The 15,690-nt window shown below is 44.1% G+C and overlaps 1 protein-coding gene across 1 annotated transcript in view; it reads right to left on the reverse strand.

Annotated features, from left to right (window-relative positions):
- NID2 (nidogen 2) overlaps positions 1-15,690 on the reverse strand; it is a 129,917-nt gene that overhangs the window by 71,623 nt on the left and 42,604 nt on the right. Inside the window, exons 3-5 of the mRNA XM_082242648.1 lie at positions 12,762-12,994; positions 6,535-7,127; positions 82-231 (exon numbers count right to left, since the gene is read on the reverse strand). Coding sequence (XP_082098774.1) covers positions 82-231; positions 6,535-7,127; positions 12,762-12,994 — 976 coding nt within the window. The remainder of the gene's footprint in view (positions 1-81; positions 232-6,534; positions 7,128-12,761; positions 12,995-15,690) is intronic.

Raw genomic sequence — 15,690 nt, forward strand, 5'->3', positions numbered from 1 at the left:
GAAGATTAAATGTAAACTGGAAGAAGAGCAACTAGAATAAACACAAAGTAACAGCTAAAAAAGCAGTGCAAAGCAGTTTACCTTTAGGCAGACAGTGTATGCCATTGCCGTAGTAGCTGTCCTGGCAGTGGCAGCAGAACCCAGTGGCGTAGTCCGTACAGAAGGCATATTGAGAACAGTGGCCTGGCCTCCTGTCACACGTCTCTCTGCTTATCGGGTTAAACGTGAGAACTGCAAGGAGGAAACAAACGGGAGTCAAATGTTATTACAACAGTTTGTAGTGTTAAAATATAGGAATACACAATGATATATGATGGCCCTGGCGGTAAAGTCTCCCGGTGATCTCAGGTACTGTTGTCCTGGCTTCCTTCTCTACATATGACTATACAAAATATTGCTATGCCTGGCTTTACCACAAACACTATTACCGGGCTGAATCTACAATGCAGATTATCCTTCTCTGTTCTGGTGTCTGTAGCTGAAGGCAGAAACTTAACGGGAAGTTAGAATGGTTTGGTGCCAAATTTAGTTTTTTGGGCTTTTCTTTAAGTGTAACATGTGAGGGAGAAGGATACATACATAAAAAATTAACACAAAGGATTCTTAGAGCACTATGGGTTAGATAAACAGGACACAGCGTAACGATCTCCTTTCAGGCGCCTTGGTTTTTATCGAAACTTCAGAGCCAGTGATCTATTAGGGGAAAAGTCGCTGTTCTAGATATGAATACAAACTCTATCCAAGGTGCACCTAAATTTTTAACTAGCCTCCGCAGTCCAACCTGTACAGAGCAGACTAACCGCTTGCCGACCACCGCACGACTATTTACTGCGGCAGTCAGCCCCTCACAGGCAAAGCGACGTAGGTCTACGTAGCTAGACTGTGAGGCTCTAGGAAACAAGCGCACGCCCCCGAAGGCGCGCTCCCGCTCGGTCACGGACCCCCCCCCCCCCCCGCGCATGTGCCCGGCAGACCCGATTTCCGCAGGTCACTCGCGATCGTCCGTTACACCGGGAGAAAGGCAGGCGGCTAATGGAAACAAAGCCGCCTGTCAATCTCCCCTGTGTAAGAATGAAGATCATACGGTTCTGCTATGTAGGACCGTTGATCTCTGTTCTTACACAGCAAGCCACATCCAATCACAGTTAGAATCACGCCCCTAGGGACACACTTAACCCCTCCCTCTCAAAAAAAGTTAACCCCTTCACTGCCAGTGTCAATGTCATATGTATAGCACTGATTACTGTAGTAATGTCACTGGTAACCCCAAAAGTGTCAAAAATGTCAGTCAAGGGTCCGATCTGTCCGCCGCAATCCCGAAAAAAAAAAGAAAAAAAAAAAAAAAAAATCGCAGATAGCCGCCATTACTCGTTAAAAAAAACAACAAAAATTACAAAAATCTTTCCCTTAGTTAGTAAACGCAATACATTTTGTGCAAACCAATCAAAATACGCTTTTTGCGATTTTTTTTACCAAACATATGTAGCATAAAACAAATTGGCCTAAAATATAAAAAAATTTTGATTTTTACATTTTTTTGGGGGGAAATTTCATATAAAAAAATGTGAAAAATATTGTTATTTTTGCAAAATTGACGCTCTTTTTTTGTTTATAGCGCATGATCAAAAAATTGCACAGGTGATCAAATACCACCAAAAGAAAGCTCTGTTTGTGGGGAAAAAAAGGACGTCAAATTTGTTTAGGTACAGCGTCGCACGACTGCGCAATTGTCTGTTAAAGTCACGCAGTGCCGAATCGCAAAATAGGCCCTGGTCAGAAAGGGGGTAAAATCTTCCGGGGCTTAGTCCATCTCCGAGGAAAGGAAAAACAGGAGGACTGTCCTACATTGCAATGGTTAAATGCTCATTTGGTTCCAGGGGACCCCAAGAAAGCATGATGCTCCCTTCTACCTCCTTATGTTCTGACAGTGGACTGTCCCTCAGCATCCTCATGCTCAATGCAGGCCTATGGGCTCATCATTGGATTTAATGACATCAGAGGACCTGCGACTGCCGAAAGTAGGGGAGAAGAGTCTGCGGGAATCGGTCTTAGAGCACGAGTGGAGGGTTTTGCGTTCTCCCTAGACCTAAACAAGCATTTAATCCTTGCAGTGTGGGACAGCCCCACTGCAAGGGAGAATTTTACCTTTCCCTGGAGCTCAGCTTAAAATGTGACCAAATATGACAGAAATATAAGAGCTGCTATGACGGATCAGTTGTTCTTGGTGCTGCCGGGACATCATCCTCATCTTTGTTTGTTCTATGTCAGTGACATTTTAGGTTCTGCAGTAGAAATATGGATGACCTCTCTGGAGACTGCACCTTAACCACTTCTGGACCGGAAGGTTTTCCCCCCCTAATGACCAGGCCATTTTTTGCGCACTGCCTTAATTTAACATAAAATTGCACGGTCGTGCGTCTCTGTACCCAAATAAATTTGATTTCCTTTTTTTCCCCACAAATAGAGCTTTCTTTTGGTGGTAGTTGATCACCTCTGCGATTTTTATTTTTTGCGTTGTAAACAAAAAAAGAGCGACAATTCTGAAAAAAAAAAAAAAATATATTTTTTACTTTCTGCCGTATAACATTCCCAAAAAAAAAATGTAAAAATCTAATTTTTTCATCATTTTAGGCCAATTTGTTTTCCGCTACATATTTTTGGTAAAAAAAAAAAAAAAAAAAAAGAAAAAAAACGCAATAAGCATATTTTGATTGGTTTGCGCAAGAGTTATTGCGTCTACAATCGAGGGGAAAGATTTATGTCATTTTTATTGTTCTTTTTTTTTTACTAGTAATGGCGGCGATCAGCGATTTTTAGCGGAACTGCGACATTGCGGCGGACAGATCGGACCCCTAACTGACATTTTTGACCCTTTTGGGGGGACCAGTGACATTAATACAGTAATCAGTGCTAAAAATGTGCATGGTTACTGTAATAATGCCATTGGCAGGGAAGGGGTTAACACAGTGGGTGATCAAGGGGTTAAATGTAAGCCTAGGGGAGTGATTCTAACTGTGGAGGGGAGGGGCTTGTGAAATGACCACAGAGACCTGTGATCCTATATAGAAGGATAACAGACGCTCTGTGATTATTCTGGGGAGAACGGTCAGCAGTGTTTACAACAGCTTCCCGTCCTCTCTCAGCAGGGAGCGATCGTGGATGGCCGGTGGCAATTGGAGCCGCCAGCCCCGTGCATCGGAGTCCCCGCTGCCAGGGGCACGCGCTCGCCCCCTAGCAGCAGGTGCGCGACCGACGTAGGGCTACGTCGGTTTGCGCATGAGGGGCTACATGCCGCAGTAAAACTGCGGCGGGCGGTCCTTAAGTAGTTAAGGAAGAACTGAACATTAAAAGCTATGCCCAAAAAAAATACCATTGCAAATATTTGAGTTCAGTTGCACTTTAAAAAAGCAAGGCAGCATGACAGCTCCAATACTACTATATAGACAAGTTTCCTGCTCTGTCCAATCAGATCTATGAAAAACTAAACCATGCATGGACATGATTCCATCACTTTCAGGTCAAATCAAATTGGAAGCGAAAACACGGGTCAGAACAATTTTAATAGTTTTCAGTGTGGGTAAAGGGTGAGAAAAGTATGAAAATTTTGGTTTTAAAAAAAGAACTCTTTTTAGAGTATGCAAAAAAAATAAATAAATCAAACGAAGCTCAAAGCAACCTATGCAGGGCAATCAGATCGATCACCAGCAGTTTTGCAGCAGTGCATTCAGCGCAGTACTGGTAGCATGTGGTAAACTTCCTGGATTCATTGGTCCAGCATTTTAGGGTTAACCCCTTCATGCCAAAGCCTTTTTCTGACACTTGTTGCTTATTGCTACAAGAAAATTACTTAGAAACCCCAAATATTTTATATATATTATATAGATAGATAGATAGATAGATAGATAGATAGATAGATAGATAGATAGATAGATAGAGAGATAGAGAGATAGAGAGATAGAGAGATAGAGAGATTTTTTTTTTCAGAGACCTCCCGATGGGACAGGAGAGCCCAGGCGAGCCGCGGGAGGGGGTGGTCCCCTCCCGCTGCTTGTAATAACAGCTGAGCAGCTGATTAGCCACATTGGTTGTTATTACAAGAAAGCCGACCATCCGCTGGTATAACCCCTTGAAGCCAAAGGGCGCATGTTTGCGTTATGTCAGCGTCAAGGGGTTAAAATGGAACTAAAATCTAATATTTAAAAACCGCAAGCAGGCAGGCTCTTTATTGCAGAAGAGACTTGCAATGTTTCTTCTGCAATAAAATAAATCTACCTGTCTGCTTCAAGTCTTCTGAAGAATGTACCCTGAACAGAGCATGCGCAGTTCACTTTACACTCTGGCCCGATGCCTGTGTGCCAGGAGGACTGCACTTTATTCACATGAGGGGAAGTGACATTATTCTGCACCAGCAAATCAAGATGGCTGAAAATTGGCACCCAGAAGCTGGGGAAAAGATGGTGGCGTCGTTAAGAGGCTTTGGAGGTATCGAAATGCGGAGGCCAAGGCAAGTATCGCTGAGTTTAGTTCTGCTTTAAAATTGGGGTTGAGAGTCTGGATGTAAGTTTAGCATTTAGGAGGTCAAGTAAATGATATCGAAAGCCAAAACGTTGTTCTTATTTTGGATAGCGTAAGGAATGGTGAAGATTTCTGTCATTTTTTTTTTTATCCGCCTTCCATCTTTTTTGTCCTGTGATGGAGAAGAGGAGAAGAGAGGGAGGGGTTTGTAGTCCTAAAACACATTCTGCCCTAGGGTGATGTTGCTAGTCCTCTAGAGTAGGGATTGACCAATATCATTTTTTTCATTGCCGATACCGATATTTTGGTCATCGCTTATCGGCCGATATTTTCATATATTTAAACATTTTTTTTTACTTGACAGGTACTCTTGTGGAGGGATCTGGGGGTCTAAAAGACCCCAAACCCCTCCTCTGCACTTAAAAGCATTCAAAATGCCAAGTTTGGCTGTTTTGAATGCTGTCTTTTTTTAATCTGGTGCCGAGTACCCGGAAGTGATGTCATGACATCACTTCCGGGTTCTTGCATGGAGACCCGATCAGAGCCGAAATGCGGCTTGGTTCACATCTTCGGCGGCCGTGCAGGCTGGTTGCCTGGGTCTCCCGGTGGGACGGGAGACCCCCGGACAAGGCGGGAGGGGGGGGGGGGACGACGTCCCCTCCTGCTCCTTGTAATGACAGCCGAGCAGCTTCTCAGCCACATCGGTTGTCATTACAAGACAGCCGATCGTCGGCTATAGACGCCGGTACCGGGGTGATGCCTCTAGCTGCAGACATCACTCTGGTACAAGCACTTTCCCTAACTTTCGGTAATATTGGCCACCTTGGTGGCCGATTCGGATATATTGGTGAAAGTGCATATCAGCCCTCGATATAACGGCTTTGCCGATAATCGGTCGATCCCTACTCGAGAGACACAGCACAGTGAGGAAGCATCGTCACCCTAGGATAGGAGGTGAGTTACTGGCGCCAGGTGCAAACAAAGGGAAAAGAGAAAACGAATGCAGCCACCACGTCCAAGGAATGATAAGTTAGAATATATTACATTTTTCTGGGGTATAGATGTGCTTCATTTCATCACATGATCCACCAATGAAGCAGCAATGGGGGTGGACCCTACAATGTTAATGTGGATAAGTGCAAGATAATGCACCTGGGGCCTAAAAACCCAAGGGCAGAATATAGAATATTTGACACAGTCCTGACCTCAGTATCGGAGGAAAGGGATTTAGGAGTAATTATTTCAGAAGACTTAAAGGTGGGAAGACAATGTAATAGAGCAGCACGAAATGCCAGCAGAATGCTTGGATGTATAGGGAGAGGTATAAGCAGTAGAAAGAGAGAAGTGCTTATGCCGCTGTACAGAACACTGGTGAGACCTCACTTGGAGTATTGTGCGCAGTACTGGAGGCCATATCTCCAGAAGGATATAGATACTCTAGAGAGAGTTCAGAGAAGAGCTACTAAACTAGTACATGGATTGCAGCAAAAAACTTACCAGGAAAGGTTAAAGGACCTTAACATGTATAGCTTGGAAGAAAGAAGAGACAGAGGGGATATGATAGAAACTTTTAAATACATAAAGGGAATCAACTCGGTAAAGGAGGAGAGCATATTTAAAAGAAGAAAAACTACCACAAGAGGACACCATTTTAAATTAGAGGGGCAAAGGTTTAAAAGTAATATGAGGAAGTATTACTTTACTGAGAGAGTAGTGGATGCACGGAATAACCTTCCTGCAGAAGTGGTAGCTGCAAATACAGTGAAGGAGTTTAAGCATGCATGGGATAGGCATAAGGCTATCCTTCATATAAGATAGGGCCAGGGACTATTCATAGGATTCAGATATATTGGGCAGACTAGATGGGCCAAATGGTTCTTATCTGCCAACACATTCTATGTTTCTATGTTACAAAAGCATGACGGATGTACCCCTATGTATCATTCCCAGGGAAACCTCTCTCTGTCCTTGGCTACTCTAACACCACAAATCTTACAATCACTTTCATATCGCTCTTACCATCAGTGTCCAGTCCTCCCACTTCTTCATTCCCATAAAACCGGTTACTCCTATAGACGACGTCCGACCTCTGTGGATCCACTGGATTTGGGGTGACATTGGAGAAATCCTCGGACAATGGCTCAGACAGCTCTTCTTGGGTTTCATAAGATGGGATGTTGCCAAGAACTCTACTCTCCGATGGCTGAATCTCAGGCTCACCTAAAGGCTCGTCCCGGTCATAGGGAGTCCAGCTGGGCTCTTCCTGAGATGGCGGTAAGGGATTGTTTGGTGTATATAACGTAGCATGATCCTCAGCCTCTATGAAATCATGAGATCCTTTAGGGTACAAGATTGCACTGTCCGTGGTGGGTGGCTCAGTGGTTGGGCCGGTTGGGTATTCTTCATCCTCATAGTTGTCTTCATAGTTGTTGTCCCCATTGAATTGGTTTTCCTGTTGTTGTTGTTCGGGGAAGTCGTTGTGCGAGTTTATCAGCGGAACGTACCGTTGCTGTGGATGGGGGTGAGGAACTTTTGCTGGAATGACATTGTCAATCTCTGAAAGGCTACCAATATGGAAGACCCACACTCCAGGAACGCCAACGTTGCTTGTCCTAAGGGGCGAGATCAAAGAAAATAAAAAGGCTTTACAACTAAGCTTCTACCCATTACAATGAACTTATACAAAGGTCCAAAAACATTTCATCATTAGCAACTAAATAAAACTATCAGTAATTTTACAGTGCTGACGCTTTTTACTGAAATGCTTTACAGAATGCCTTGATGAATACACATCAGGAACTCAGAATTTAAAGCCCAACAATTCATGTTCCTGATATGTGCCTGCTGTACCATGTTCTTGCGTGATAAAAGTATCCTGTTCTCTTTGTATTGTATCCGTTGTGTGAAATCCCTGGTGTGAAGTCCCCTTGCTTTCCTGTTAAAAACTGACCACACTAAGCAGGAGAACGCAGAGTGGTTAGTTCTCTAGCTATGCAGGGAAATCAGTGTGCTCTCCTTCAGTGATCAGACTTGTCCTGACATGCCCTCCCCCCTCGCTGCACAACCAATCACTGGGAAGCTCAGTGTGCTGCTATTTCTCCTTCCTTAGCTCTTATGCAGCTGAGAACAGAGGGATCATTCTTAAAAATGGGGGAAAAGGGTATTTATAATGTTTTTTTTTATAGCTATACAAAAATGTTTTGCATTTAATTTCCATTTCAAACTAAGTGTCGGTTCACACTATGGCGATCCGACTTAGGGGGCGACCTGTGAAGTCGCGTGCACTGGGACTTCGGCGTGACTTGCACGGACTTCATAAAATTAAAGTCTATGCAAGTCGCTCCAGGTCGCCCCGAAGTAGTACAGGACCCTTTTTCTAAGTCGGAGCGACTTGTGTCACTCCTATTAGAACGGGTCCTGTACTACACAATGGACCGTGGCGGTGCGCGACTTGTCAGGCTGACCAAGTTGTGTGAACTGGCACTTAATGGGTTGTTTTACAAGGTGATCATTTTAGGGTTACACCGATACCAATACCGGTATCAGTGCCGATATTAAGCATTTGCACAAATATCAATACTCGTGCAAATGCACCGATACCTGAAACCGATACTTTTCAGCTCAGTTCTTTCAGCTGTCAGTGGGATTCCCCCCACTGACAGCGGACATGTAAAAAAAAAAAAAAAAAAAAAAAAAAAGCTGGCAATTATCGGTTGTTAAAGTGATTGTAAAGTCTTGTGTTTTTTTTTTTTTTTTTTTATAATTATACTTATCTGCTGTATGCAGTTGGTTTTGCACAGAGCAGCCCGGATCCGCCTCTTCTCAGGTCCCTCTTCGGCTCTCCTGGCCCCTCCCTCCTATCGAGTGCCCCCACAGCAGGCGGCTTGCTATAGGGGCACCCGAGCCGAGCTGCAGCTCCGTGTGTCTATTTACACACGGAGCTGTGGTTCGGTCCGCCCTCTCTCTCTCCTAATTGGCTGATTTGATTGACAGCAGCAGGCGCCAATAGCACCGCTGCTGTGTTTCACCCAATCAGGAGGGAGAGTCCCAGGCGGCCGAGGGACTGGTGGCTATCGCCGGATAGATACGAGGCTCAGGTAAGTATTAGGGGGTGCTGGGGTGGCTGCTACACACAGAAGGCTTTTTATCCTAATGCATGGAATGTGCATAAATAGCACATAAATATGAAGGATACAACTACACCTGTGTACAGATCAATGAAAACATATGGCAAGTGAGATGTTTTACTCCAATAACTGAACAGAGGACAGAGGAGCTTCAGTGGAAGAATTTAAAATCTATGCTTTTTCAGAAGTTATTTAACCACTTGACCTCCAGAAGGTTTTACGCCCTTCATGAGCGGGGCATTTTTTTTTGCTATTCAGCACTGTGCTACTTTAAAACACAAGATGATGACCGCACTCAGGCATAGATGAAAGCATAGAAGTGTTTTATTCTTCACCACGAGTAACATACATGACGAGTACATCACAGAACAGGTATATAGGTTGACGCGTTTCACGACACTATTGATCGCTTACTCATAACCATAATGGTATGGTTATGAGTAGGCGATCAATAGTCATGAAACGCGTCAACCTATATACCTGTTCTGTGATGTACTCGTCATGTTTGTTACTCGTGGTGAAGAATGAAACACTTCTATGCTTTAATCTATGCCTGAGTGCGGTCATCATCTTGTGTTTTTGATTGCTACTTGGACTACGGACCTGGTCTTCATCTCACTTTGGGCGGCTTTGTCTGTGTAAGGGCTCTTTCACACGGGCGGTCCAATCAGATCCGCCTGTCAGTTTTTTAGGCGGATCTGATCGGATGCCCCATTCAGCCCTATGGAGCAGCGGATGTCAGCGGTGACATGTCCGCTGACACCCGCTGCCATCCGCATCCGATCCTGTCCGTGAAATCCGGACGGATGGAAACCCTATTTTCCATCCGTCCTGGGGATCGGATGAGAGCGGACAGGCGGTCCGCTCTCATCCGATTCCCCATAGAGAGCAGCGGGGGCTGTGACACCTCCCTCTCTCTCTCCGCACTGCAAGCGGAGACGGAGCTGTCATCCGCCGGCTCAGCGGGATCGCGGATCGATCCCCACTGAGCAGCACAGATCCGCCTATGGAGGCGGACCGTGTGAAAGAGCCCTAAGGAATTTACTGTGCTACTTTAACTGGCAATTGCTCGGTCATGCAACACTCTAATGTGCAATATAAATTACATTTATATCATTTTTTTTTCTTTCACACAAATAGAGCTTTCTTTTGGCAGTATTGAATGCAAAAATGAATATTTTCTGCTTTCAGGTATAAAACCTATCCAATAAAAAAAAATCCCCCCAAAAAATCTAAAAGTTTAATTTCTTCATTAATTTAAGCCAAACTGTATTCTGCTACATGCCTTTGGGGGGGGGATCCCAATAAGTATATATTTATTTGTTACAGTGTCTACAAACTATGGTATATATTCTAGAATTTAGGCAGCTGTAGATGCTATACTGTAATGGTGGTGACCAGTGACTTATAGTGGAACTGTGATAGGGTGGCGGACAATCTGGCACTAACAGACACTGGCAGGGAAGGTCACGAACTGACATTGACATCACTAGTGACACTAATACAGTGATCAGTGCTATCACTGTACACTGACACTGTACAAATGACACTGGCTGGGAAGGGGTTAACATCTATAGGCAATGAAGGGGTTAACTGTGTGCCTAACAAGTGTATGGTGTTCTGCTTTTACTTCTTAATTAATTTTTCTCATTGCTTTTTAGGGAGCGGAAATAGCCAGATCGCTGTTCTGTGTACACAGAGTTGTGTGTGTGTGCAGTGATTGGACACAGCCGATCAGCAGGTTTCAGACTAAATCACTGGCTGAAATCTGCTGCCAAACTCGTGCTGTGTCCAATCACAGCATGGGTCAGAAGGGGGCGCACACATGCCCACCGCAAACTTAGAAGCAAGCCAATAACGTAGATGTACATTGCCGTTATAATGTAGATATACATTCCAGTATAATTTACCTTCAGGGCAGCTGCTCAGCATGGGACCCAGAAGCTAGAAGAGATCCCTGCAGTAGCCTTGCCTCCTAGAGTGATCTAAATTTTCTACAGGCATCCCACAGCTATGGTATACACAGTGCATCTGGAAAGTATTCACAGCGCTTCACTTTTTCCACATTTTATGTTACAGCCTTATTCCAAAATGGATTAAATTCATTTTTTTTCCCCTCAAAATTCTACAAACAATTCCCCATAATGACAACGTGAAAGATGTTTGTTTGAAATCTTTGCAGATTAAAAAAAAAAAAAAAAAAATCACATGTACATAAGTATTCACAGCCTTTGCCATGACACTCAAAATTGAGCTCAGGTGCATCCTGTTTCCACTGATCATTCTTGAGATGTTTCTACAACTTGATTGGAGTCCACCTAAGGTAATCTCAGTTGATTGGACATGATATGGAAAGGCACACACCTATCTATACAACATCCCACTGTTAACAGTGCGTGTCAGAGCACAAATCAAGCCGTGAAGTCCAAGGAATTGTCTGTAGACCTCCAAGACTGGATTATATGGACGCACAGATCTGGGGAAGGGTACAGAAACATTTCTGCAGCATTGAAGGTCCCAATGAGCACAGTGGCCGCCATCATCTGTAAATGGAAGAAGTTTGGAACCACCAGGACTCTTCCTAGAGCGGGTCGCTCCCAGCCAAACTGAGCGATCAGGGGAGAAGAGCCTTAGTCAGGGAGGTGACCAAGAACCTGATGGTCACTCTGACAGAGCTCCAGCGTTTCTCTGTGGAGAGAGGAGAACCTTCCAGAAGAATAACCATCTCTGCAGCAATTTAGGTCTGTATGGTAGAGTGGCCAGATGGAAGCCACTCCTCAGTAAAAGGCACATGACAGCCCGCCTGGAGTTTGCCAAAACGCACCTGAAGGACTCTCAGACCATGAGAAACAAAATTCTCTGGTCTGATGAAACAAAGATTGAACCTTTAAGCCTAAGAGTCGGTTCACACTAAGGCGACGCGACTCCTTACTACTTCGGGGGCGACTTATGCATTACCACGCACCATGACTTCGGAGCGACTTGCAGGGACTTCACATAATGGAAGTCTATGCAAGTCGCTCCGAGGTCGCCTCGAAGTAGTACAGGACCCTTTTTCTAAGTCGGAGCGACTTGTGTCGCTCCTATTAGAACAGGTCCTGTAGCGGTCAATGGACCATGAAGGAGTGCGACTTGTCAGGCTGACAAGTCGTCTGACAAGTCGCGCTAGTGTGGACCGGCTCTTAGTGTCATGCGTCATGTCTGGAGGAAACCAGGCACCGCTCATCACCTGACCAATACCTTTCCTACAGTGAAGCATGGTGGTGGCAGCATCATGCTGTGGGGATGTTTTTCAGTGGCAGGAACTGGGAGACTAGTCAGGATTGAGGGAAAGATGAATGCAGTAATGTACAGAGACATCCTTGTTGAAAACCTCCTCCAGAGCGCTCTGGACCTCAGACTGGGGTGAAGGTTCATTCATCTTCCAACAGGACAACAACCCTAACCACACAACCAAGATGACAAAGGAGTGGCTATGGGGACAACTCTGTGAATGTCCTTGAGTGGCCCAGCCAGAATCCCGACTTGAACCCAATTGAACATCTCTGGAGAGACCTGAAAATGGCTGTGCACCGACGCTCCCTATCCAACCTGATGGAGCATGAGAGGTCCTGCAAAGCAGAATGGGAGAAACTGCCCGAAAATAGGTGTGCCAAGCTTGTAGTATCATACTCAAAAATACTTGAGGCTGTAATTGGTGCCAAAGGTGCTTCAACAAAGTATTGAGCAAAGGCTGCCTGTGATACTTATGTACATGGGATTTTTTTAATTTTTTTGCAAAGATTTCAAACAAATTTCTTTCATGTTGTCATTATGGGGTGTTGTTTGTGGAATTTTTAGGAAAATAATGAATTTAATCAGTTTTGGAAAAAGGCTGCAACATAAAATGTGGAAAAAAGTGAAGCGCTGTGAATACTTTCCGGATGCATTGTACATACTTACATCGGCCCAAGCTGGACCAGCAGTTATGTATAAAATGCCCATACATGGAATTCTTCTATAAACTCCATGGACGAGTTTCTTATAAGGGTGGAAGTTTCCCTCCTCCCTTCCTTTGCTGCACCACCTTTTAAACAAAGTAACAGTTAGACTTTAATACAAGAATGATGTCAGACTTACTGATAAAGATTTTTCACAGACTGTTCGCTGCTTGTGACGCTGTAAAACGGCGCTTCCTTCTTCAACTGCTCTGATTCGCCCCGGCTGAACCCCACTCTGGCGGGGAGGTCGAGGTGCACATTGTACGATTCCTTTGGCCTTGTCCCGAAAAACTGAAGCCCGTGTTCAGGATACAGGAAAATGGCGTAGGTGTCCGATTCGTCGTACGCGAGCACCGCCTGGAATGTGTTCAGCTAGGAACAGAAATAAATAGCGAGATGTCACATTGTTCTGAAACCATAAACACAATAATAACCAAGAAATTCACATATGGAAATGACCAGAAATAGCCTGGAGAGCCCTACTTTGTATTTTCAACACTCATTTACATACAGTGCCTTGAAAAAGTATTCATACCCCTCAAGATTTTCCACATGTTGTCATGTTACAACCAAAGACGTACATTTTTATGTATTTTTTTTTTTTGGGGGGGGGGGGGGGGTTATGTGATAGACCGACACAAAGTAACTCATAATTGTGAAGCCAACACAAAGTAGCTCATTATTGTGAAATTGAAGGAAAATGATAAATGGTTTTCACATTTTTTTACAAATAAATATTTGAAAAGTGTGTTGTGCATTTGTATTCAGCCCCCTTTACTCTGATATCCCTAACTAAAATCTAAATGGAGCCAATTGCCTTCAGAAGTCACCCAATTTGTAAATAGAGTCCCCCGTGTGTAGTTTAATCTCAGTATAAATACAGCTGTTCTGTGAAGTCCTCAGAGGTTTGTTAGAGAACCTTAGTGAACACACAGTATCATAAAGGCCAAGGAACACACCAGACAGGTCAGGGATAAAGTTGTGGAGAAGTTTAAAGCAGGATTAGGTTATAAAAATATATCCCAAGCTTTGAACATCTCACGGAGCGCTGTTCACTCCATCATTCGAAAATGGAAAGAGTATGGCACAACTGCAAACCTACCAAGACATGGCCGTCCATCTAAACTGACCGGCCGGGCAAGGAGAGCATTCATTAGAGAAGCAGCCAAGAGGCCCAATGGTAACTCTGGGGGAGCTGCAGAGATCCACAGCTCAGGTGGAAGAATCTGTCCACTAGACAACTATTAGTCGTGCACTCCACAAATCTGCCCTTTATGGAAGAGTGACAAAAGCCCCTATTGAAAGAAAGCCATAAGAAGCCCCATTTAGAGTTTGAGAAGCCATGTGGGGGACACAGCAAACATGTGGAAGAAGGTGTTCTGGTCACATGAGACCAAAATGTAACTTTTTAGAAAAAACGCTGTGTGTTGGAAAGGTGGTGGAAAGCACTCAAAACTCCCAGGTCGGGATCTACGGCATGGTACATCCAAAACATACAAGAAGCTGGAGGCTTGACACAGCCCACCAAATTTTTTTTTGGTGGACGGACTCTTTAGCTGTGGTTGTATGAATTAAACTCTTGGGTAAAGGTCGGCAGAAATGTCTCTGGGGAATTTGGATAACGCCAGCACTACCACCTTCGTATTTAAAGTTTAATTTTTAGTAAGGCGCTTCCAAAGAATCCTAAGACTAAAGGAATGCCACAACTGTTGCTCCTCATATTGCTCAGACTGCGAGCCAGGCCTTCTCTCCAACATCAGCGCCTGACCTCACAAATGTGCTTCTGGAAGAATGGTTAAACATTCCCATAGACACTCCTAAACCTTGTGGACAGCCTTCCCAGAAGAGTTGAAGCTGTTATAGCTGCAAAGGGTGGGCCAACTCAATATTGAACCCTACGGACTAAGACTGGGATGCCATTAAATAAATACTTTTGGTAATATAGTGTATCTCGCCCCTGAATTCAATAGGCCGCAGCAACGACGCATAGGTTCCATTCATGCTCTACACCAGCCTTTTTCAACCAGGGTGCCCAGGCACCAGAGGTGGGGGACTTGAGTCACATGACTTGACTTAAGTCACCAGTTTGAGGACTTGAGACTTGCTTGACTAAAATGAATAAAAAGACTCGACTTGACTGACTTGGTATTCATGACTTGAGACTTGACTTTGACTTGAGACATATGTCTCGAAATGACTTTACTTTTTTAAGTTATTAAATATTTTCATTTTCTCAAGATGTGTTAAAGCGAAATGAATGTGCCTGTTATGTTTCTGACACCACAGTCACTTAAAACACCTCAGTGTGTTCTGATTTTTAGGACACTGGCTGTTTAACAATGGAAATACTTAACATGTTTTTAGTGACTGTGGTGTTGAAACATGACCGGATGAAGGATTTCGAGCTGTTTGGGCATTCAAAGTGTTTCTTTAATATGTCAAGAAAAAAGCACTAAGCAGTTTTGTTTAATGTTGAAAATAAAACAAAACCTTTCCTGACCACTGACTTTTAATTGATTTAAAGGTGAAAATTGGGGTATATCAGTATTTTGACTTGATTTGTGACTTGACCAAAATAAATGACTTGACTTGACTTGACTTCTAGCAGGGACTCGACTTGGCTTGCTTGCTTTTCGCCACAGTAACTTGGGACTTGCTTGAGACTTGAAGGTTAAGACTTGAGACTTTCTTGTGACTTGCACATGTGTGACTTACTCCCTGTGGTGCAGTGAGGTTTCTTCAAGGGTGCCTTGGCAAAATGCCTAAACATTGTCCAAAAACGTAAACAAGCCGGCAGATGGACCAAGGCTGCCTTTTAGTTACCCAAAGCCACAGGTTTTTATTGTGCACCATTTCGACCTTCCAACCACCGGCATCCTAACAACCAGTGATGTCATCAGCGTTGATAAGGGTGTTCCTTGTTTGACCCTCCCCCTCAGCACTGGGGTCATGTTAGCTGAGTGATGGAGAGAAACTGAGGGACAGGAGAAACACTGGAATACTAGTCGGTACAAGTGTGCAAAAGTGTATTTGCTTTGGAAGAATCAATCACCTCTAACGTTGGGTGT

The sequence above is a fragment of the Pelophylax lessonae genome (assembly GCF_965119305.1).
Source record: "Pelophylax lessonae genome assembly, chromosome: 13".
Classification (NCBI taxonomy): domain Eukaryota; kingdom Metazoa; phylum Chordata; class Amphibia; order Anura; family Ranidae; genus Pelophylax; species Pelophylax lessonae.